The sequence below is a fragment of the Sander lucioperca genome, chromosome 15, assembly GCF_008315115.2.
Source record: "Sander lucioperca isolate FBNREF2018 chromosome 15, SLUC_FBN_1.2, whole genome shotgun sequence".
Classification (NCBI taxonomy): domain Eukaryota; kingdom Metazoa; phylum Chordata; class Actinopteri; order Perciformes; family Percidae; genus Sander; species Sander lucioperca.
In genome coordinates, this window is record NC_050187.1 from 23,679,924 (window position 1) to 23,704,088 (window position 24,165).

At 38.5% G+C, this 24,165-nt stretch overlaps 3 protein-coding genes and 1 long non-coding RNA gene across 9 annotated transcripts in view; 2 read left to right on the forward strand and 2 right to left on the reverse strand.

Moving 5' to 3' along the window:
* cuzd1.2 (CUB and zona pellucida-like domains 1, tandem duplicate 2) lies at positions 1-9,645 on the reverse strand. 4 transcript variants are annotated; one of them, XM_031307679.1, is made up of 24 exons: positions 9,575-9,645; positions 9,391-9,444; positions 9,055-9,099; positions 8,449-8,593; positions 8,142-8,338; positions 7,639-7,731; positions 6,716-6,751; positions 6,522-6,620; positions 6,274-6,312; positions 6,086-6,184; positions 5,822-5,857; positions 5,634-5,732; positions 5,452-5,475; positions 5,242-5,340; positions 4,159-4,182; positions 3,949-4,047; positions 3,820-3,855; positions 3,593-3,737; positions 3,153-3,358; positions 1,898-2,073; positions 1,530-1,760; positions 1,291-1,451; positions 315-559; positions 1-185 (listed from the first exon to the last, which is right to left on the reverse strand). In XM_031307679.1, exons 1-24 carry the CDS (start codon positions 9,624-9,626, stop codon positions 139-141), a joined length of 2,487 nt encoding a protein of 828 aa, XP_031163539.1. In that variant the 5' UTR covers positions 9,627-9,645; the 3' UTR covers positions 1-138. The 4 variants fall into 4 exon arrangements, with proteins under 4 accessions (XP_031163539.1, XP_031163540.1, XP_031163541.1 ...); XM_031307680.1 differs by lacking the exons at positions 3,949-4,047; positions 4,159-4,182; XM_031307681.1 differs by lacking the exons at positions 3,949-4,047; positions 4,159-4,182; positions 5,242-5,340; positions 5,452-5,475.
* Positions 5,053-17,810, forward strand: LOC116055754. The gene is made up of 2 exons (XR_004106397.1): positions 5,053-5,099; positions 17,270-17,810. It is a non-coding gene; the product is annotated as an uncharacterized LOC116055754 (long non-coding RNA).
* The window catches only part of cog2 (component of oligomeric golgi complex 2), a 21,724-nt gene continuing 3,334 nt past the window's right edge, over positions 5,776-24,165 (reverse strand). The window contains exons 10-19 of one of the 2 annotated variants that reach the window (XR_004106389.2): positions 24,006-24,145; positions 22,675-22,736; positions 22,436-22,587; positions 22,106-22,291; positions 21,888-21,960; positions 21,317-21,459; positions 19,938-20,077; positions 19,529-19,712; positions 18,695-18,848; positions 5,776-5,795 (exon numbers count right to left, since the gene is read on the reverse strand). Coding sequence is in view for 1 of the 2 variants with exons in the window: in XM_031307702.2 (XP_031163562.1) it covers positions 18,753-18,848; positions 19,529-19,712; positions 19,938-20,077; positions 21,317-21,459; positions 21,888-21,960; positions 22,106-22,291; positions 22,436-22,587; positions 22,675-22,736; positions 24,006-24,145 (1,176 nt within the window). In the remaining variant the exon portion in view is untranslated. Of the gene's footprint in view, positions 5,796-18,141; positions 18,849-19,528; positions 19,713-19,937; positions 20,078-21,316; positions 21,460-21,887; positions 21,961-22,105; positions 22,292-22,435; positions 22,588-22,674; positions 22,737-24,005; positions 24,146-24,165 lie in introns of those variants that run through there. The other variant, XM_031307702.2, reaches the window with a different exon arrangement.
* The window catches only part of agt (angiotensinogen), a 24,817-nt gene continuing 12,870 nt past the window's right edge, over positions 12,219-24,165 (forward strand). Inside the window, exons 1-7 of one of the 2 annotated variants that reach the window (XM_031307726.2) lie at positions 12,219-12,477; positions 13,797-14,251; positions 14,363-14,729; positions 15,465-15,589; positions 15,741-15,895; positions 16,834-16,990; positions 17,091-17,269. In XM_031307726.2, the coding sequence (XP_031163586.1) occupies positions 13,835-14,251; positions 14,363-14,729; positions 15,465-15,589; positions 15,741-15,895; positions 16,834-16,990; positions 17,091-17,267 (1,398 nt within the window). In that variant the 5' untranslated portion in view covers positions 12,219-12,477; positions 13,797-13,834 and the 3' untranslated portion in view covers positions 17,268-17,269. Of the gene's footprint in view, positions 12,478-13,796; positions 14,252-14,362; positions 14,730-15,464; positions 15,590-15,740; positions 15,896-16,833; positions 16,991-17,090; positions 17,636-24,165 lie in introns of those variants that run through there. The other variant, XM_031307717.2, reaches the window with a different exon arrangement.

Genomic DNA, 24,165 nt, shown 5'->3' on the forward strand with positions numbered 1-24,165 from the left:
TTGTCTTTTGATGATGCTTTTAATCAGGTAATTAAGGTGATCAAGAGAAAAATAGTGCATACAATTTAGTGTCACAATGAACAGAATGAGCTGTAACGATTAGTTTCGAGGATTGAAACAGTTCATTGCAGAATCAAGTTAAGCCTTGTCCTGCTTATGAGTCTCTTCTTCCTTTTTCTCAGGGTCTGGAAAAGAGAAAACAGTTTTATTGTAATGTTTTCTTGAGATTACAACACCTTTTCTATTGCTAATCTAATATTAATCTTTAATTGATCCACTACTGGTATCAAAACCAAGTACAAATGGCTACAGACCTTTGAGTTTGATGGGACCCAGGACCAAAGTTTGACTGTCGTGTTCTGACCCCAAGTCTCTGGCCACACGTTTGTTGCAGCCACGACGGCAGCGGGAATTGTAGTCAGAGGCTTGGCATATCAGGACCTTGCACTGGATGTACACCGACTCTGTGGCTCGCAGGAACTGGAAGGCCTTAAATGTGAAACGGGCATAGGCTCGGGTGCCAGTGATGTAGCTCCCGTAGGTGTTGTCCACGGGACAGCTAAAGGTGAAACAGAGACAGTGTTACTTGACTAAACTAGTACTATAAATATGTGAGGAAAAGCAACAGAAGAGCAAGGTCCTGTAATCGCCAGGTATTTTGTTTTTTAATATTTGGTTTCTTTACTTAAGTAAAAGTACCAATACTACAATGCAAAAATACTCCATTAGTAAAGTCCTACATTTAAAATTCTCCTTCAGTAAAGTACCAAAAATACTTGTTCTGCTGAAAAATGACATGTTATCATAATGTTAATACTCATGCATCAATGCATAAGTAGCATTTTACTATTGTAGCTGGTCAAGTTTGAACTACTTCAACAGTTGGGTAGTTTAGTCCAGTGCAATGTTAGGGTCTGGCCTTCTCGGAAGAGTCACCAGATAAATCTATACGGGTCGTGAGATGATTACTGGGCTTGGTGAAAAAAAGTTCTGCTACACACATTTATATTGTATTTTTTGAGGGGATTTTGCAGAGGAGATTTCTCTATGGTGGAACAGCTAACAACTCATTGACATGTAAAACCTGACAAGCTTTTAAAAGGTCTTTTTTTTGCAATGTATTCACTTACCGTATGTGTTTAAATGTAAAATCTTAATCTGTAAAGGAACTAGTGACTGTAGCTTTAAAATAAATGTACTGGAATAAAAAGTACAGTCTAATGTAGTAGAGTAGAACTATAAAATGTAGTACCTCAAAATTGACTGAAACAAGGCACACTCTCATCTTACCCATTGCGGACCAGGTAGTAAGGTCTGGTCTGGAAATCATGGGGTGATGGTGAGGTCACACAGGTGTCAAGAAAGAGAACCAGGGAGCTGTCACCCCTCCTCAGGCCCACTTGGACATACAAGTTCTGGTTGAGCGTCACCTCGTATGGAACTTGAGTAACCTGAGAGTGTGATATAAAAACGTCAGCATGGTGTGTACGTATTTACAATAGGGACTTTACAAACACCTGTGGACACACCTTGTAGTAGAAACTGCTTGATGTGTAGAAATCCATGCTGGTATTGAATCTGCCTGTGCCTGTAATGCTGCTGTTATCACGATGTTGGACAACGTACATGATCTGGGCCACTGAGTCCTGCTCCATTCGACAGCCCACGTTCATCTTAAAGTGAGACTGGCGTGTGATCTCACCGGAGCTGGAGGTGTAGGCACGGAGGGTGTTGGTGTACACAACTCTGCCATTCTCAAACTGTTCAAGGTAGAATATATCGGAAAGTAAACAGTCACACTCTCTCTATTCTTACCGTCAAAGTAATTTGTGGAAGAATTATCAGAAAGTAGGCCTACATATTGTTAATATTTTCCAGAAGGTGATGGGTTGTGTACCTTTCGAATGTTGCCACAAGTGTTAATGGGGAAGTTGAAGACCACCTGATATGTGGAAACCTGGGGTCTGCAGTGCGGGTCATTCAGGTACAGACTGTGGCCGTCGTATCCGAGAGAGTTCAGGTAAGTCCTCTCGATCACAATGATCATGTTGTCTGAGGAACAGTCCACTCGACCTGACAAAGGTGTTTACAAGATATTTACAACAGTGTCAACATTTTCTAGCGGTGTGATTTTAGGGTCCGTCAGTTGGTTGGTTGGTTGGTTGGTTAGTTGGTCTGTCTGTCCACCACTTTGATCCAGACTGAAATATCTCTACAACTACTTAAAGGATTAACATGACAGTTTGTACAGACGTTCATGATCCCCAGAAGATGAAGCCTACTGACTGTGGTGATCCCCTGCATTTTCCTGTTGCGCCACCATGAGGTTGACATTTGTGGTTTTGAATAAAAATGCCTTGACATCTATCGGATGAATTGAAATGAAATTTGGTTCTGACATTCATGTCCCTGTCAGAATAAACTATAACAGGGGTGGCCAACCAGTTCAGCATAAAGAGCCACAAAAAAACCCGCACCATAGCAAAAAGCCACACAACACATGCACGTCCACACTACAACAGCAACAGTGACTTCCAGATCTGATGACAGTCATAATACATAGCAGTTTTCATAGTTTTTTTTCTTACTTAGACTGACTCAGTGGGAAATCTGACAGTCTTTGTTATCCATAATCCTTTTCAGGTCTTGCTAGAACTCGGTTGTGCCACCCGAAGCGACTCTTTCACTTGTTTGTCACTAGAGGGGCTTTCAAACAATCTGATTCAGCAGTGAAAGGGTTAATGAGGAAGGTGATCTGTGGCAGCTTTTTTTTCCTCGGGTTGCAGAATTTGTCCTCAAAACTCTGCTGCATTATTTTTTATTTTAAAATAATTGGCAAATGTATTGGCAAGTGCATTCCATTTTTTTTGTACTTATCTGAAATGTTTCAAAAAGTAAAAAAAAATAATAATAATAAATCCACTAATAACACAGCCCCCAGCCACACAGTAAGAGCCTCAAAGGAGCAGGCAAAGAGCCGCATACGGCTCAAGAGCCACAGGTTCGCCACCCCTGAACTATAACATACATATACAATATACAACATACATGCTAAAATATTGTCATATTTTGACATGAGTTAAGTCAGTCCAAAAGAAACATTTTACACACATAATAACAAAATCAAAACTAGATGTCTACCATAATTCTACCTGAGCTTGGTGGCAGAGAGGTTATGAAGTCAGCCTTGAACCCTCGGCCAACCACAGAACCATCAGTCCGGAAGAGCACAGTCAAGTAGTTGGAAGTGGAGTAGAAAGAACTCAGACTGTTGTTGCACACTTTCCCCAGATACCGTGAGCTAACAGACGGCCCATCGTAGATGGAAACATAGTCACAGGAGCAGCAGTTCTCTAATCTGTTTTTTAAAAAGATAATAAAAAGCCATAATTTACTTATTGAAGCAAAACTCCTGAAATTGTTCCAGTGTGTAATTATCAATTTAGAGCCTAATTTAGTTAGTTAATAATATTCTTGAGATCTGTATGTTATTTCTGTCTTCACATAATTTCTCCATTTGTAATTCATATAGTAGCCTAATGCTGCTAATGTATAATAATGATCTCCAAAAATGTGGTTATTGTTCACTCACTGAAGGTAGGTGAATGCCAGGAAGATTCTTTGGTCATACGGAGCCCTGAGCTGCCAGACACAGTAGGCATTGTCGTGGTAGTAGTTGGGGTGGTTTGGGCTGGAGAAGGTGCCAGAGCCAAACAGAGAACCTCCACAGGGTTTTACTAAAGGTGGACAACATAACACGAGTGTCATTGGAGTGAAATATATATGGAGCAGGTTCATGTTGCACACTGAGGATCCTACCTGTGGTTGGCATGTTAGTTGTGACTGGACAGTAGGCTGTTTGAAAAAAAATAAATAAAAACATGAATTTCAGTATCACTTTTTTGGTAAAAACTGTGATCAAAGTGTGCTGAATGACACAATGCTTACAGTAGAAGTCATAACAACAGTTGCCATTGTATCGACAGGAGCTTGAGCAGGAGCAGCTTCCCATGTGCCTGCCACAGTTGTAACGACATGAGGGCTGAGCTGAGAGACACGGGAGAGTAATTAGACATTGCAGTAATTTTTCCTGCTAGCAGAATGAATGACAGGGCAGTTTCTTCCCATATACACAAGGTTATTGAGAGGTTTTCATACCTGTGGTAGTTGAGGAGCAGTAAGCTACATGAAAAAAGAGAGGAGAATAAAGTCATTACAATTGTTTACACCTCTAATTACTGATACAACTTTTGTTTATTCTGCAACTGTGAACAAAAAATATGTCCATGTCCATGTGGTCAGCAGATGTTTTAAATAAACCAGTAAGGAGGGCATAGCAATAGTCTAAATTACTTAAAATTGATCTGCCTTTCTACATCTGGCTGTGATAGAAAGCCTCTTACTTTATACATTTTGTAAGTGGAGAGTATGGTCAGGTTTCTGGCCTGTGCGGTACTTTGTAGAGACAGGCAGGCTAAATGCAGATATTGTCTCCTGCTCCTCAGACTTTCAGCACCAATAATAAGAAGCTCTGTTTTGTTGTTGTTGAGTTGCAGGAAATTGGGGGCTATATTGGCAGTGAGGTAAAAGGACATATACGTATACTCCATCAGAACTGGACTGGTCGGATGGACGAATACCTGTGGAAACCCCCTTCCCCTTTCCGACATCAAAATTTGGGAAGGGCTGTTTCCGACCATTTTTCTAAAATTGACAATCCATCATTTACACCCACTTTAGGCAGGGATTGGCCAGATGTGTGGAGGAAGAAGCCAGGGTTTTAACTTCTCTCTTTAGCTGTCCTTTTTCTTTGTTACACAACTACTAATTTTAAAGAAGAGTCATTAACACATTTGCCTCTCAACTTGGTCAGACAACACAAACTGAGGTGACAATAAAGACCCCCATGACATGGACACTTTAAATGTCTAGAAAACTATGAGTCTTGAATCTTTTGTATAGAGTTCAGAAGAATCTCCCACAGTGTGTCCTGCTCCAACATTCTGTTTCAAAAGGAAACACATTATATTAAGAGGAAAAGATGCCAGTTTGCATCACGATACTGTCAATTTTTTACAGAAGCTGAGGATAATAATTCAGTTTATTCCTTTATGAACGTACTGGATAAGGAATAATATTGCAGTGTTGCATTTCAGTGTGATGCAAGATGCTTTTCGGTAGAATCGGTAGATCGTAGTGTGCAGCGGCTTCTCTACTGAGCTTGGGGGACATGATACTTACAGTAGTAGTCATAACAACAGTTGCCATTGTATCGACAGGAGCTTGAGCAGGAGCAGCTTCCCATGTGCCTACCGCAGTTGTAACGACATGAGGGCTGAGCTGAGAGACACGGGAGAGTGTTAAAACATTTCAGTTATCTTTCCTGCTAGCAGAATAAATGATAGGCGGGTTTATTCCCATATACTCAAGGTTGTTGAGAGGTTTTCATACCTGTGGTGGGTGAGGGGCAGTAAGCTACATGTAAAAAGAGAGGAGAATAAAATGATTACAATTGTTTACACCTCTAATTACTGATGGCCTTTGGTTTATTCTCAAACTGTGAAGAAATAATATGTCCATGCCATGTAGTGTGCAGCAGCTTCTCTACTGAGCTTGGGGGACATGATACTTACAGTAGTAGTCATAACAACAGTTGCCATTGTATTGACAAGAGCTTGAGCAGGAGCAGCTTCCCATGTGCCTGCCGCAGTTGTAACGACATGAGGGCTGAGCTGAGAGACACGGGAGAGTGTTAAAACATTTCAGTAATTGATTATATGTTTTATTCTTTCACATGTAGGTTGTTGAAAGGTTTTTATACCTGTGGTTGGACTGGTAGTGGTTGACAGGCAGGTAGCTACATGACAGAAATAAGAGAATAAAGTGATTACAATATTTACACCTCTTCTTACTGTGTAAGACAAACATTATGACACACCTGCTGTGTATTCTGCAAATGTGAATGAAAACATAGTATCCCACCATGCACTGACAGGCACTGAGGAATTTGACAGACTGATTCCTTCAGCAAGGAGAGGGATGCAGAACCTGTTAATGCTGTTGACTTGTTAGATTTGGCACTTACAGTTGTAGTCATAGCAACAGTTGCCATAGTATTGACAAGAGCTTGAGCAGGAGCAGCTTCCCAGGTCCCAGCCGCAGTTGTAAAGACATGAGGGCTGAGCTGAGAGGCACAGGTTGACAATACAGTATATAATAATTATTACATATGAAGTACTTCAGGGTACAGTGTAGCTTAAAGGGTTTTTATACCTGTGGAGGGAGGACTGTCAGTAGTGGTTGGGCAGTAATCTATATAAGGAGAGAGAGAAATGAAGTTGAATCCTTGTTTACTGCATAATACATTATAATACACCTTGTGTTTGTTTTGCAGTCTTAAACAGGTCATTCTGTGTCAGTCTCAGCACAGAATTACAGTGGAATTTGACAGATGGATTTTTCCAGCACGAGAGGGCTTCAGAGGTTGTTAACACTGTTGATTTGTTTGACTTGGCACTTACAGCGGTAGTCATGGCAACAGTTGCCATAGTATTGACAAGAGCTTGTGCAGGAACAGCTTCCCAGGTTCCAGCCGCAGTTGTAAAGACATGAGGGCTGAGCTGAGAGACAACATTTACTTTATAGCAAGATTACTTCAAACAAAAATGTATGTTTTATCTTTAATGGAACTTTTACTGAGAGAGAATAAAATTACCGGTTACTGTTGGTTCAGACGTGGATGAACAGTAATCTGTAAAAAAAAAAAAGAGATTAGATTGGTTAATATATATAAATGAACTCCCTATTTTTATGCTTTCTTTTATTCTAACAAAGAGCATTTTACTGCTAGATCCTGGTCTTAACCCCAGTGGTGGAAGAAGTATTCAGATATTTCATTTAAGTAAATGTACCAATCTAACAATGTAAAAATACTCTGTTATAAGTAAAAGTCCTGCATTCATAATCCTTTTAAAAAAAGGTTCACAGGTATTAACAGTAAAATGCACTTCAAGTATTTAAAATAAAACAATTTATTGTCATATATCACATTATTGTCGATCAATACATCAGCAGCATTTTACTGGTTGAGGTGTAACTAGTTTTAGCAACTTTATTTTAAAAGTGATTTAGTCCAGTGGTTCCCAACCTAGGGCCGGGCCCCCTCTAAAGGGTCACAATGTAAATCTGAGGGATAAAAAAACAGATTTCTTTTTTTATATATTTTGAACATTTCTCCAATCTTAGATTTTTTGTGAATTGTTTAAACTTTCTTATTCTATACCTCTTTGTTTAAACAGGTATTCAAATTAAACCATGTGAAAAGTTGGTGCAAACTGCAAACAACTCATAGACATCTGAAACATGACAAGAGGCACCAACCAGACACTGCTGTTGTGTAAGCCAAAAAGGTTGAGATTCATTTAATCTTTAACAATGCATTATATTTTATAAATGTATCATATGTTGTTTCATGTCAAATCTTAATCTGAAAAGTAACAAGTCAAAAAGATGTAGTAGATTAGAAGTATAAAGTAGCAATCAATAAAAAATACTGAGATAAAGTACAAGTCCCTTAAAAAATTTACTTAAATTCAGTATTTGAGTAAATGCATTTAGTTACTTTCCACCACTGCTTACCTTCATAGTCTGGACAACAGTTCCCTCCACAGCTTGAAGAGCAAGAACAGTTTCCAACCTGGTAGCCACAGTTGTATCTGCAGGAACCTCCAGCTGCAGAAGGACAGAAAAAACAATTCCCGTCACTGAAAACATGCAGTTTTGGTAGCTCTCTACATAATGTAATGATACTTTGTTGGTGTTTTAGGCCCTATAATCAACATTTTGACATATCACAGTTGGAAAATCACAGGTTTAAATAATAAAATGAACAATGACTGAATTCCATTTTACTGCTTTGGTGTCAGGGTCCTCACATTGTGCTGGCACTCCTACTGGGACACTTGAATAGGACAGACGGAACCATCATTCAATTATTCACATCTGTGCTTTTCCCACTATGACAAGTCAAAATGTAGGCTGTGAAAAAGGCCTATTGAAATCCTAGGTATCATTAAAATGGGGACACAGCATATTTTTTTATAAAATACATAAACATCTTGGTCTTAACCATTGTTACTTACCCACAACTTGGAAGTCCGCACGAAAACCTGGGCGGCTAACACTATTATCACTCTTGAAGCGCACAGTCAACGAAGTACCAGTCGAGTGGAAGGTGATATTGTTCGTGCCACACACTTTGCCGAGAAGCCTGTAACTGGTACTGGGGCCATCATAGACGTAAATGGCATCATAACCACAGTTTGAGTGATACTCAATGCTGTCATAAGGACAAAGGAAGAACAGAAGTTTGAATTTAGAGCTACACACAATACAGCAACAGTAGTTAGTGATCACAGAGCCTCCTGCATATGCAGAGCATACACTTACTTTACAATAGGGAAGTCCAGCTGCACGATTCGACTGCCTGGTGTGATGTTCCAAATACAGTCTGCATTGGGCGGGTATGGGCCTGGATAGTTGGGGCTGTAAAAAGTGCCACTGCTGCCATAAAACTGGCTACCACAGCGTACACCTGAAGAAACACAGGATTATGAAAAAAAGAAATGACTGAAAAATAACAAATGAATGGCCAACTTAAAACAAAAAGAATGCAATCATAGAAGTGAGAAATTCAGTAATAAATAATTTCATTTTTGTGTGATACAGAACATTTTAAGATTATATTTTGACTTCTGACGGATGCTTATTTTTAATCTACATGTCAATGCCTTCAATTATATACAAATGAAATACCTAGAATATATTTAGTCAAAAAATGAGTCATAGGGTCTTTAAGTTTGATTATCGTTACTGAAAACTGTCATGCTTACAGTTTGTAGTCAATTGCAAAAATACGTCAACACTGTGCCTCTCAATTAAATGGTGCAGCCTCTGTGTAACATGTAACCAGTGGAAGTATATAGATACAAATAAATAGATATTAATTAGATAAAAATCAGAACATGCTCCTTATTTATGGGTTACTTATTTTACTTGCTACAGCAGAATCCGTTACACCATCTGCATACGTTGCCTCAACTGATGGATTTAAAAAAAAAACACACACACAAAAACACACAGTAAATAGAAAGACAGAGATGTAAACGCTTAAAGGCAAGTATCACCACATTATGGGCCTCAGATCAAAGACACATTAGTTATTCATATCTTTCAATACACTTAGTAAATGGCTCTGATTTAGCTGAAACTGATTGAAACACATCAATCAAGCCATTCAGATAGAGACAGGCAAACAACATGTTTGATGTATGCAGGACAATTAACATTAAACCATGGTTACATTATTCTTTATATTTAGTAGTTTTGTACCTGGAGAATCTGTTGTTGGATTCATTTCCTCAGTTGTTTGAAAGCGACCAGCACCTAATGTATTATGAGAAAAACAAAAGTTCTAAGTCAGCACAGGTAACAACAGCCAAAAATGTTGTCAAAAACCTGTAATGGAAAAAAAACAAAGAGACAAACATAACAATAAGAAAATAGTAGACAATACCTTGCACTCCATGTGAGGCGATCACACTACAAAGAACCAAGAGAGTCCACATGGTGAATTTGTTCACCTTCAAACCTGCTTCAGATGCTGAACATGGCAGCTTATATAGCCAGACACTTTGATGTAGCACCCATTAAGTTTCTAAAGCCACCAACAGTGACAGTGATGCATTACTCATTAATCATTATGCATGAGAAAAAACACACTTGGTTAACTATAATAAAGTGTACACAAAGATTGTTCACCTTCATAGCTTCAGGATGTGTTTTAAGATATTTGCTTAAGACATACATAGAACGTAATAAGGGGTTTTTGGGAAGTTGCAAATGAGCAGATAATAAAACATCCACTGTAATTATGTTACATGTGTAACTGACATCTGCTACAGTTATTGTGACTTACCACACGAAACCTGCTGCACAGTTGCATTGCTTTTACAGTAAACAGTGTGACCATCAAACATTTGTACATTTTTATTTTCAAAGTAAAAAAACCTGATGCAGTTTCATGTGTTTTAAATCCTGGAGAATTCCAAATAAAAAAAACTCACAATACAGTTGCTTATGGTTGTCTTGTAAACATGCACAGATACCATATAAATCAGATTAATTCATGCTTTTAATGATTAAAGAAATGCATTCCTTTTTTTTTTTGTTGATTCACACAACCTTCACATGTCTCGCCAAATAATGTCGTGGTTATCAGCAGTAAAAATGTCAAAATTACATTACATTTAATTTTTTACATTAAAGCCTTGAACAACTGTTGGATTTGATTACCATGAACTTTTTAACATTTATGGTGCCCAGAGGATAAATCCTACTAACTTTGGTGACTGATCCCCTCACGTCTTTTAATCTTGCACCACCATCAGGTTAACATTGTGGTTTTCAATAAAATATGTTCACAACTTCCAGATGTATTGCGATGAAATTAAGTACAGACATTCATGCCCCCTCAATGTGAATTGTAACTTTGAGGATCCCCTGACCTTTCATCTGGCGCCATCATCAGGTCAAAAGTTGTAATTGTACTGTCTGTAATACTTTGGTTTATGACTAAATACAGTACCTGCAAAACTAATAACATTCCCATCCAAGAGGCATACTGAAAGGCAAGATTTTTAAAATCTTTGTATTACCATTTGTTGGCAAATAAACATTTAAATACATAGTGTAAATGTTTTATAGGTTTGGATTGTTTAAGAATCTAATTAAACATGAAAATATAAATGATATATACTATATATTAGATTTTTAAATATCTTATTTACATTTGTATTTTTGTGTATTTGTGGTTATATACTTCAGTAAGTATTAATGACGTTCACTGTTCAAAATGTACTCAATGTCTCTTACTATTACTGGCATCCAAGATAGCATATTTTATTTAAGTATATTATTTATTCAAGTATGATATGTGCTGCCTTAGCAAATACCATTGTCACAACTCTTTGAAAACCAAATGTGATCATTGACAAAAATGTTTGTTGATGTTAGGTTCTCCTGTAAATTAGGAATAATGGACATAATATATCATGTCAAAAATTGATATTGATATCAGTATCAACACACAAATGTTCTATATGAATACAGTAAAAGTGCAAAATATTGATGTGTCATTGGTTGATAAGAGACAGAGAGATAAAAAGACACGTAAATGTTGTTTTTTAGTTGTACATTGTTACCAGTTAGATGAGTGACTTTGGATATGAATCGGTCTAACTGTCAGCATTACATAAAGTCATTCATTTTTACTGTACAGACTCTTAACTTCCCGTTATGAATTTTTATTACTGTAATAATGTTTATAACAGATAAAACCAGGGTTGTAAAACACTTAACATAGCATGATGTTTCTCTTTCTGATGAGAAATTCGAGTGTACCCTGTCCTGTTGAATCAGGTGTGTGTGAAGGATTTTCCTCATTGAGGTCACGGATGTTGCCCTTTAATGGTAAATATACGAGCTCCACATGGCTTAATAAGCTTGTTTTGTTCTGCCTACACAGAACATTTGCTCTTTTCTAAGTAAGCGTTGAATTTGTTATCTCTCTAAATCTACAATTGAGGATGAGACATTGCATTGTTTAATCCTATACATTTGAATTTAAAACACACTTTATTAGTTCTGGCTTTTGAAAGCCTCAAGTTAAAAATGCAAGTCAGAGGGATGTCTACAGAATTTCTCATGATAATTGGGTTTACATGGTTTATTGAGCGTTATTGTACATTTATAGTAAAGAGTAAATTTGCACTAATGATATGGAATAAAATAATATAAGTTGTCAATAGTGATTCATGTACATTATATCAGAACATGTAAAGAGATGAAGCCAAGATAACATGAGTAACATGAACCATAATAGCAGAATAATTATACAACATGACACTCACTCTTTTTTGCTTATATAGATTTAAATGATTCAGGTTTGAGACTTGTTTACTTGATACTTGTTTCACCCCGAGGTTGAGCAAAATTTCAAAGAACGTGTGATTAATCAAGAGCACCATTCCCTCTTCACTGATAAACATCTCCACGATATGGTGACATGTCAGTGAGTCACTCTCAAACACAAACAAGCCTGGCTGTCCCTCTCTCCCACTCGTCCTTTGTGGAAGTTGGCTCTCCTTTTCACCCTCTCCGGGATGTGCTGGCATCATTCTCCTAAAGTCAACATGTAGAGGGGACATTGGGTGGTCTCTTTCTGTCAGACCTTTTTATCTATAGCAGTAGCGCGTCAGTACAAAGCGGGGTCTAAGCCATGACAGCAGAGCCCCTGACTCAATGCTGCTTTGGTTAATCAGTAACCAGGGTGGGAGCACCGCTGGCCGGGTTAAAGTGAGGGAGCAGAGGAGCCAGCACCTCACTCAGCCCCTCACTCAGCAGCAGCAGACACACACGGTAAGAGCAAACTTTGACTTTATCTCAGTAATTGCCTTTTGATTGTGCAGTACAGTAAGTGTACAAACTATTCAGAGATTAGGGGGAATGTTTGGGCTTGTATAACTAATGGGATTAATCCATTATGTTCTTAAAAAACAATGTTCTAAATGTCTCAAATGTGTCAAACTGCCTCTCTTTTTTAATTTGAGGGTTATCTACTTCATAAAAATAAACAGTACAACAAATTTCTGTAAAGTTGATACTTAAAGACAAGGTTATAATGAATCAAATCAAATAAAAATTGTATGGATCTTGACATAAAACATCAGTGATAATGAATCACGCATGTTTTTTGACCTCATCAAGTCACCAGGTACACAGATTGGTTGGTTGTGTATAAGAACATTTGAGTGCACCGGTTTTATTGATAAGAGACCAAGGCCATGCCCTGTGATACATTTACAAAGAATCTAGTGTTTGCTCACCTCCTCCAACAGTCCATCAGTCCACATTTCTGCATGTTCATCTCAAAGGATAAAGTCCTATTTTCCATAAGAGCATTCACCCAAGTTACTGTCCTTCACAGACATTGAGGTTAATGCATAATAAGTTTTCATGAAGGAGAGAAGGTTGTCAGTTCAACTTATGGTCAACTGCAGCAATTAAAAGTGTTTACTCTGCATTCATTAGGGAGCTCGAGTAACAACATTTCAATGAGAAAATGTGAAATAAACTATCAATGAACTTGTTGATTATTTTTTTTAATTATATACTTTATGTGCATACAAGTTGGTTTTGTAACTTATATCTATTCATTTATTTTAGATGATGTGTTTATTTGTACAGTTATTACAGCATAAATGCAGCCAAATTTGTGTAATATTTTCCAATCACAGTGAACAGTTTTGTCTTAATATATGGTGACAATTTGGTTTGATTTGTGTCTCCAATCTGAAAGCTGCTTTAACAGAATCCAAATAAACAACAAACAATATCCAAATTAAACATCCATCTTATTTGAGTCAGTGAACACATACAAATTCAAACACAGACGCACGTAGATGCGTCTTCATTATATATGCAACTTCTGTTGTAGAGGGTAATGCCTGCTCTCATTCACTGACCAGCAGGAGAGAGGACATACAAAGAGCAATCAATTCATCACTGACAGGCCACTCTATGTCCAATGTTCCTGCCAGCCAATCCTTTCAAGCCACACTAATAGTGATTTAGCATTCACAAGCCACCCAATATTTAGTGCTCAAGAGGCATGCTGATGGGTTGATACACTCAAGGTGATTCATTGTAAACTAAAATATATATGTCTCCCTCCACAGAAGGAATTGTTTTAAGGTGACAGCCAACAACAGGTAAAATGCAGATACTGCGGTCACCTCTCGTAGCCTTCCTACTCTGTTGCTACCTCTCAGGAAGCCAAGCTAACCGCGTCTACGTCCACCCCTTCCATCTATTTGCTGCTGAGAATGTCAGCTGCGAGACCCTGCAGACCCAGACGTCCAAGCCTCTGAAGACGCTTCCTGTGGCCCCTCTTGATATTGAAGTCCTGACACCAGATAGTAGAGACCTATTGAAAGTGGACGCACAGAGGCAGAACATCTCAGAGAGGACAGCAGTCCTGGCAGAGCTGTTGAACTCTCTGGGCCTGAGGATGTACCAGGCTGTCAGCAGCGAGCAGCACAGCACTAACACCCTCCTCTCTCCGGTCAACACCATTGGATCCCTCGTCACCTTCTACCTGGGGGCCTCAAAGAAGACAGCAAGCTCGTTCCAGGTCTTTGCTTTTGAAAAAAGAATCCTTTACTATTTCGAATGAGAGAATGATCTTGTAGCCTACATGCATTCAAAGAAGTTCATCTTTCCCTATTCACTCCTTTCCTTTCAGCTTCTACTGGGCCTGAGCAGTGACACCGACCGAGAGGACTGTGTGTCCTTAATGGACGGACACAAGGTTCTCAAGACCCTGCAGGGCATTAACTCTCTGGTGGACGACGGGCCGAAAGATGAAATCACAACCCAGGTCTGGACCTTCACTCGCCAGGACGCTCAACTGTCCGAGGACTTTGTTCAAGGCACACAGGACTTCTCTGACACATCGTTCATCCGCGGTGTGGACTTCTCCAGACCTCAAGAGGCTGAGCAGCTGGTGAACAGCTTTGTGGAGAAGACATCAGACGGGAGGGTGAAGGGCATCTTTAAAGATCTGAACTCCAGCAGCGACCTTCTGTTTGTTTCTTCCTTCAACTTCCAAGGTCTGTCTCTTTTTCTATTTTGTTTAAACTTCTGTTAAATTGATTTTACAGAATACACACATTGAGTTTCATAATTTAAATTCAAAACTGACTTTGGATTTTAGGACTGAGAATAGATACCACATTTTAAGTAAATATTTATCACAATGCCAGGATGATAATATTAAATGAAGATGGTACCACTTATTATATTTGAATTCATTTCTCAGTACATTTACCATACAGCATGTTTTAACAAGTACTAGTACAGGGGTACATTCTGAAATTTCTTTATGCATAATTCCTAAAATAATTATACTATAATAATGAATTAATGTAGTGATAGATTCTAAATATTTGAAATGTAGGCTAGCATTGGAATGTTTTTCAATTACAAGGTTGTTGTTTAGCCTTAACAGGTGCAGCGTTGTACCTCTTTATATAGGCCTTTTTTTCTACCAAAAATGCTTTGCGCTGTTCAGGGGGTACTTGGCTGAAAAAATATTTCAAAGAGGGTACATTATTGAAAAAAGTTTGAAAACCACTGCCACACAGTATACGTGTGCCAGTCAAACACACTTAGAAACAGTAATTTCAGAGAGAGAGAGAGAGAGAGAGAGAGAGAGAGAGAGAGAGAGAGAGAGAGAGAGAGAGAGAGAGAGAGAGAGAGGAGGACAGATAATAATGTTCAGAGTTCTGCCAACTACTGCCCCACTTTGCAGTTCCTGATTTTGTTCTTTGGTTGTGTCTGTTTAGGCAACTGGAGGACAGCTTTTCAACCAGAGAAGACCTCCTTGCAGGAGTTTCATGTGGATGAAACAACAACAGTAATGGCTCCACTGATGACCCACACGGGTCAGTACTACTACCTGAATGATAAGGTAAATCTTAGTTTAGGAAATGTTGTTTTTTTTATGCATATTTGTTGACTCATTTGTGTATTTCTGTTCACCACATATTTGCAGCTATAAACTATGAAATGTACCCGGGTGAGGACTCATCTGTGATATTTCTTCTCTTGTTACCATGAAGGTACGGCGGTGTACAGTTGTGAAGCTGTCTCTGAGCAAACGGTCCTACATGTTGTTGGTCCTGCCTCATGAAGGGGCCAGCCTCCAGGATATTGAGTCTAAGCTCACTACGCGCACTGATGTCATGTCTGGCTGGCACAAGAGCCTCCAGGAGGGGTGAGTATTGTGTAAATCCAGACCTACAGGAGTATCACCTCCGATGCTTGATAACCTTACATACAATATCACTGATGGACTAAAAATTCTGAAGCATCTTTGGTCATATTATGTGCCCATCCATTTAAATTTCATCAATGTCATGTTCAGTTATATAATCAATCAAGTCAATGATATGTATTTCTGTTCAAACGTCACTTTTTAAGATAATATACTTTATTGTCATTGCATGTTAAACACAATGACATTTTGTTTGGCAGTAATCCACTCCACTAAGCAGCATATATCAATATATTTATTAAAAAAGGAAAATATTTATTATTATTATATAATATATATTATATTTATATATTTTTATTAAAAAAGGAAAGATATATATATATATATAAATTAATATAGTCATAGTCATATTGTACATATGTGGTGCATAAAATTATATAAATAAAAGAATGATTAGCTCATTCTAAAATGTTGGCCTATTTTGTGTAATTACAACTTATTGCATAATACTTGTGTCTTAGTTACAATTGCAGTTTGTATTATTAATAAGTGATTAAACCTACATTCATCATAACAACTTGCCAGCAAGTTACATATATCTATATTTCCAAAACGTTTTTGGGCTGTACTATTTTCCATCATTTTACCAAAACAAAACTGGAATTTTCATCACTTTAAAAAAAGATTTCCAGGAGTTCCTGGTTTTATAGTAAAATCCATTTTATTGGCTTTAAGTTAAAATACCTTAGTTAGTAACGGTTTATCAGTCATAATAATAATAATAATAATAATGTCATCGTATCAATGTAGAGCAAATGGGGCTATAGGTTTTAAGGGCAGAAAGAGTTGGTTACAGTCCTATTTCAGTTCAAATACTTTACACTTTATTTTCATTTCACAAACTTAAAATCGGTCTCCCATTCTGTCCATCCACCCAGTCTGTTGGAGCTGTCCCTCCCGAAGTTCTCAATGTCTTCTGTGACTGATCTGCGTGACCTGCTGACCAACATGGATCCAGAAATTGAGGCCAAGCTGTTGGGCTCCCAGGCTGAGTTCAGCCAACTCAGCAACATCAAACCCTTCACTATAGATAAGGTGAACTAAATCAGTGTTGATCTTACCATTTTATAAAAAATAAAAACAACACTCACTTTATGTGTGCATCATTAACAGATCTCTCTCTGTGTCCTCTCAGGCGGTCAACAAGGTGTTGTTTGAGATGTCAGAGGAAGGAGCAGAACCTCAGGACAAGATCCAGGAAGAGGGCGTCCCTGTGAAACTGTTAATCAACCGGCCGTTCTTCTTTTCTGTCATAGAGGGAGATTTTAACGCCATCCTCATGTTGGGCAAGATCACAAATCCTACACTGTAAAGTTTAGATCATAGCTGAGTTTTCTAGCTGAAATAATGCCCACATACATTTCATGAGAAACAAAGAACAACCCGGCTCAAGAAGGATCTATCAATATTCGACAGTGTTATCTTTCACCACCAAGCGGACTGGCGATCCCTGTGTATTTATGAAAAGCTGTTACTTTAAGATGTTTTCAAGCAGCCTGTTAAAAATCATAATTTGTTTTATTTCTGTAAAATGTATCATGGCAGAGTGCTGTACAGTATTTTTCAGTAGAGTAGGTACAGTAACTAATACTTTGTATATTGTAACTAAGTCTATTTTTGTTTTATGATTGATGTCATTGTTTTCCATTAGGGGTTCAGATAAAGTCATTAACATTTCAATGCTTCAAATGAGTATTAATATTATATTATAATAATATCACCGCCTAATACAATTTAGTGTATACTGAATGTTGAGTAGATATTAAGAGCTATGCACTACCTGTTACAAAACCCTATGTCTGTATTTTAATAATGGAGCCATCTGCAAATCATAAAATCTGTAACAAAGGTATTATAATGTTGGGTTGGTCATTGTAGTAGCAACATTCTATTACATCTAAAACACATGAAAAACATGAATTCATGTGTGAAATAACACAGAAATCGGCATATTAGTTTTACTGAATGGTGACAGGACAGCAGCTTCTTGCTTGTCATGCCCAAAAAAAACAAAATCTAAAACCAGTTATTTAAGGCCAAATTTTCAGTTTTCAAACAGCCCAGTTTGACTTTGATTTAGAAATATTTGTGGTTCATCGATATGTAGCATTTATTGTTAGTCCTTAGGGAAAAAAATGTATGCAGTCCAAACTGACCTTCATATTACAACACCAAAAATCAACACTGTATTCAAAGTTCTTTATTGTATCCCCAAGTTAATTATACTATACAACTTTGATTTTAACAAAAAATGCACGTTACACACTAACAGACTGATTTATTTGAGATGAATCCTTTACCAAATATCAGAAGTTAGATGAATATTGTTTGATTGAAATTCTCTCTTCACAACTTAAATTTGAGACTCTTGTTATGCAACATTTAGCCCAACGTATAATGATCAACACAATAATTTTCTGTAGAGCACTACATATCACCAGCATCAATACTTTTGTGAAAAACTTTTCATGTACATAGTACCATGCAGTCCCTTTTATTCACAGCAGAACCAATGGTGATCCAGGCTCACCTATAGACAGTAGTTTCTCTGCTGTTTCCAACAACAATTTACAGTTTGATCAGACGCAACTCTGGCAGGTTCCTGTTGTTGAAATATTTGTGCACTGTAACGATGTTTTTGTACAAAGGAATTTCAGTAGTGTCAGTTCTTGTTACATTCTTCGTGGTCTGATCATCATAAACTGTAACCAGACCATGACTTCGGCCCGGACTCAGGCAAGTCCTCAGGCAAAGCAGCATGTTAATAGGTTTTCCTTACTATGGAGTCAAATTTTTACTAGGTGTGTTCAGCGAGCTCTCGTGCCTCTCTTACCAGGTCCATCAGAGTGGAGAACATGGAGATGTCACTTGGCTGAAGACCCATCTTCTGGATCTGAGACACGCAACAGTACAGAGCAGTGTAAGAGAGAACAGCAAAAGCATTTCAGATGACACTGAAGTTTGTAACAGAACTTAGTAGCAGTTTGTAACTTCAGCAATATTTGTCTACAGTATATATATATATATATATATATATATATATATATATATTAGGGCTATATATATATATATATATTAGGGCTGCACGATATGACCTAAAATCAAAATCACGATTAATTGCACATTCTACCTCGATAACGATAAATTAACAATAATTAATCAAGTTGTTCTAAATTATCTTTTCTGAAGGCAAAATTTTTCCAGACGACGGACACTGCAGTTTTTTTGGGCACAGGTTGCTCAGTTGACTCGGACTCGGTGTTTGAGTTATCCTCCATTATGCGTTCCATGTGGCGGACTGGTCCGGGCCAAGTCACATGACTACACACGCGGTAGAATGTTTTTAAGGAGAAAGTAGGCCTATTAACAGGAATGAATTATCTAAATAATCATCATGGGAAAAATATGACGATAACAGCTTCAGAATTTCAATGTCGATACATTTTCGATTAATCGTCCAGCCCTAATATATATATATATATATATATATATAATTGCCAGAGGAATGTGCATTATTTGTCATATGTTTAAATATGTCTCCAAACGTGTCTGCTCTCGTCAAACGTCACCTACCTGTTCCCCTAGGTATTCCACATCCAGTGCCAGTTGCAGTCGGATCTTGCTGTCGTCTGTAGGTCCACCGTTTGCTCCCGCCGTGGTAGTTGTGCTCGCACCTTTTCTGGCTTGTTTTAATCGCTTCAGACTCTCCTCCATCTTTCTCACTGAGCTCAGCACCTCTGAGATGGTCTCATAGTACCTGGACACAAGAAAGGTGGAAAATGAAAGTGGGAAACACAAACTTTGTCAGTTGCCACTGAAAAGATTTATAAAAGAAATACAATTTTCAGAAAGAAATAGTCTTTCAATTATATTAAAAGGAAGAGCTCATTCGGTAAACTTCATAGGCACAGGCAATACTTTCTATTCTTCAACACTGGTACTGTATCTGGGTCTATTTATGTTTGCAGGTGTGTTAGCTCACCTCTGTGTGCAGTCAGACAGTGCAACTCGCAGCCACTCTTGTGCTGTAATGGGGGTGACCAGCCCTGTGGAGTCAGTCAGTAACTGATGTAACGGGCGTAAGGCATTGTCCATGTAGGCGGATGCACGCACTGGCAGATCCTGTTCAGGGAGGAAGTAAAATGTTTTACGGACAGCAAGGTTTTTTACAAACACGTTGGTAGTAAAGATACACATTGCAATTTGTGCTTGTGTTAAGGATTGCTGAATTTGAAGCACTGTTCATGTTGAGGATTGGGAGAGGCGGTTGACATCCTGACCGACCACTTATCTTCCTGTCTATTAAACTATTATTGTAAAACTGTGTTCCGGGGCTCGATGGTGTTTTTTTACCCCCAACGGCTCCTTCCAGGCAGCGCTGCGAACGCTTCCTTCAAGGCACCTAACCCTAACCTTAACCTTAATCCTAACCCTAACCATAACCAGAACCAGTGCCTAATCCTAGTGCCTTCCAGGCAGCGCTGCCTGGAAGGAGCCGTTGGGGGCAAAAAACACCGATAAACTGTTCCAGGCTACATTTTCTTAGTGTGGAGCCATGCAGTTGTCAGTAATATCGAAATTGTGTAAAGTGTGAATTGTGCAGCTCTATTAAGCAGGAAAACATGAATAAAGAATCAGACTCAGTATCAGCTGATATTTTGTATTATATATTTAGTATTATAGGTAATTTAAGGACAAGATGACATTCAGGGGCAATAAAACTTGATCGGGACATCCTTTTAAATGGTTATCAGTGCATATCTGTGCTGTATGCTATCAGTGTTTTCTCTGTGAGTGAGCAAGTGAGTGGAGGAATGAATAAAAGAATGAGTATGTTTGACAGAAAGATTATTAGCACAAGTTTAACAAACTGAAAAGTAAGTCCAGTAAGTGGGATAAGTCATTTTGTCAAAACTGCCATTTCCAAGGTCAATTATGAACATTTAAGCTCAATGATGTGCTTCACGTACAAGAAATCTCTTAAAAGTGTGCCCAGCTTTATAATGAATATAATGAAACATTATTTAGTTCATTAGTATTCTGTGTTAGAGATAATAAGAATGTTAAAATCAAATGCCATTCATGTGTTAACATGCATAATGACTCAGAGTTCCAGTTTCATTAAAATCTGGCCAGTCAATGCATTTCAAAATGTCACATTCTGACCTTTAATTATAGTATTTCCATCAGTAAAAAAAAAAAAATGGGTATGCCACAACTGAGTTCTAAGTGCATTAGCCCTCCAGGTTTTGTCTAAATCACACAGTGCTCCCAATGTTCCCTCCAAGATATGTTATGAGAGAATATTATATGATGACATAAGAGAAACACGTAAGCAGGCATGTTTGCAGCTTCGCTGACCTTATTAGTCCTGCGGTAGAGTCGTGGAACCTCGGAGGCACTCTTCAGGAAGCGGCAACTGCGTTCAGTCAGATGCTGGGTCATCCTGGTGTTCAGAGTGGGAATGCTACTTGACAGACAAGTCTTGGAGTCTGTTAGAGCATCTGACATAGAAGAGAGCACTAGTAAATGCAAAAGTACACACACAGTACTAAAGACCTGGTGCTTAACCCGGGGACAGCGAGCAAGGAAGGCCAAGAGTCAGGGACTGATTATATTAAGTGACTGAGATGTTGTCTTTAAAGATGCCATGCTCAAAAGCCTGTCAGGGATTGGATGGCATGTTCTTCATAAAAAATAAGACCACATCAGATAAAGTGCAGTAATTCTACCAATAAACAAAGAAATTCCACTAATATTACAGTTTCTATTCAGAGAAACATCCAGGTGTTATATACTAGTTTAATAAAAATGTCCTGCACATTTTTTTCCTCATTTCCTGAGAAAACATTGCAGAGTAAAGAGTATCAAACACTGCAAAAGGAAGAGAAAAGCTTAAATGACTTCCATGTGCAATGTGTGGGTAGCTTACCTTCCACAATAGCAAAATTTTTGAATCCGATGGCTTCTAACCTCTGTCTGACCATCTCTGACACCTCTGATATCTAAGAGAAAGACGGACAAGCTGTCAGTGTGGAAACAATAAAGTGGAAAACCATTATAAAATTCTCAAAAAGAGACACTTTGTATGATGTAAAAGACCACATTAAGTCTATAATATATATGTACGTTTTTCCTTTGTGTGTGTACCTGCTCCTGCAGCTTTTGAATGTCAGCTGCGATGTAGACCAGCTGTTTGGTGGACAGGGAGGCTGGACTCCCACTCTCACTGCCGCCCTCATCCACTGACGTTCGGCTGGAAGTGGAGGAGGCCGAGCTCGGCAGAGGCCTGGTTGGCTCTTTGGTCACCTCAGGGGTTGGACTCTTTGTCAACACCTGCGCGGACACGAAATCAAGATGAGGAACGAGAGAAAGCAACAACAACATGCCTATTCATTTGCATTCTGCTCTGTTGGAATTACTGCTCTTAAACAGAATATTTAAATCATTATAGTCCTCCTCTGGTATATTTAAATGTACCTCATCAAGAAACTTGGCATATCGTGCGTAGAGCTGCAGCGTAAGCTTCCAGAAGCGATGGGCCAGAGGTGACAGGTAGACTTTGTCCAACCAACATCTCATTAGGCAGGACCACAACACCTCAGATACCTGCAGGTGGTATGCACTCCCAGCTGGGCATGAGCAGACACAGACATACAGTTAATGCAGGTAAAGTATTAGGTACACACTGGCGTTCATGATAAATAATAATATACTACCTGGTGCTGCCTCTAGTCCATCACTGATGGCATTCTCTAGACTTCCTGCTATTTCCTTGTACCTAGAAACACAAGGAGAGAAAAAAAACAAGCAATGTGTTGTCAGCTTATTTCTTGCATCAGCTCGGATGTACTTGACGTAAAACACCACTGTGTGCGTTGGAAATTGTGGACTTTCCAGAAAAGTTGAACTGTGATCCTGATCATTACAGTGTGTGCGTGTTTGTGGGGGCGGGAGGAGGTTGACAAACAGTGGACAACTTCTCTACTGTTTCAAACGGATCAATGGCCATTCAGTCAAGGTCCAGTGTCATGTTTATGGGCTATGTTTAGTAATACGCTGACACAGTTAACATTTTGTGGCTTGTCATCATTCTGCATGAAACTCACACCCATGTGCAATTTTCCACACTCGTATAAAAATGGGCATTGTTCAACTTGTGGACGTCTGCCAACTTGTCTGTTTCCCGTAAAAAATGCTGGCAGGCTGCTATTTTAATCAAAGCATTCTCTTGAGTTCTTAAAGTGAGACCAGTCAATTCTTCAAAATACATGCTACTCAGAAATTCCACCTTCACCAACATCTGACTAGATTCCTTCAAGCTGAGGTCTAACTTAAGATCAAAACACACCTATAAGTAAAAGTGTATGTAAGGCTACGTATATGTATGAATGTCATTCTAAACCAAAATGTCGATTAGCTTAAAGGAATAGTTTGACATAATACGCGGATACTAATAATGAATGTTGGATTGTCGGTTTTCGGAGTGTTACAGATATGGACACAGTCCCCTCTGATCTGATGTCTGAAAGGTGTAGGGGGAGGGAGATTTCCAACTATCTGACAAGCGCTTCCAAAAAAGCATACTGCCAGCTCTTCCTGTCTCAGCCAAGAAATAGTATACATAAGCCCGGAAAACCACAGACTGTTGTTCCGCCAGGCTAGCTGTCTCCCTCTGTTACCAGTCGTCATGCTGAGTTAAGCATAAGGGCCCCAGCTTCATATTAAACAAACAGACATGAGAGTGGCATCGATCTTCTCATATAACTTTCATCTGAAAGCAAATAAGTGTGTTTACAAAAATATCAAACTATTCCCTAAAAGAAATACGTTTTTTTACTTTCAACAAATGAGGATAAGGAATGAACATTTGCATACTTTTTCAAAGGATACATAGCATTTTTGATTAAGGGTGAAGCCTACAGTTTACAAAATAATAATTTGCTCTAGAAAGAGACATGGGGCCCTCGTGACCTCGTGTACTGTACATAGTGTAATCTATAGGCTGTTAGTATGTATAGAGTATAGATCCTATCGAGGTAATATGCACCGTAGCTGAAAGTAGACAGGCAGGTTCCATTTGTTGTGGAAGCTGGTATATGATGGGTGAACTCTCAGTCTCTTCACACTGGCCTGCGAGCTGCACTGACGCTCAAACCTTCGCACAAACTCCATACTCGCGCTGTAACGCTAGAAAAGAAGATAAAGAG

Bases quoted from the DNA above. Each gene is read 5' to 3' on its own strand.
- cuzd1.2 (XM_031307679.1), bottom strand. From the start codon at position 9,626: ATGTGGACTCTCTTGGTTCTTTGTAGTGTGATCGCCTCACATGGAGTG. The intron at 6,752-7,638 runs GTAAGCAGTGGT...TTTTTTTTACAG, and splicing joins CTGTTGTCCAGACTATGAAG to ATTACTGTTCATCCACGTCT. The intron at 6,313-6,521 runs GTAAGTGCCAAG...CTCCTTATATAG, and splicing joins CTGTTGCCATGACTACCGCT to ATTACTGCCCAACCACTACT.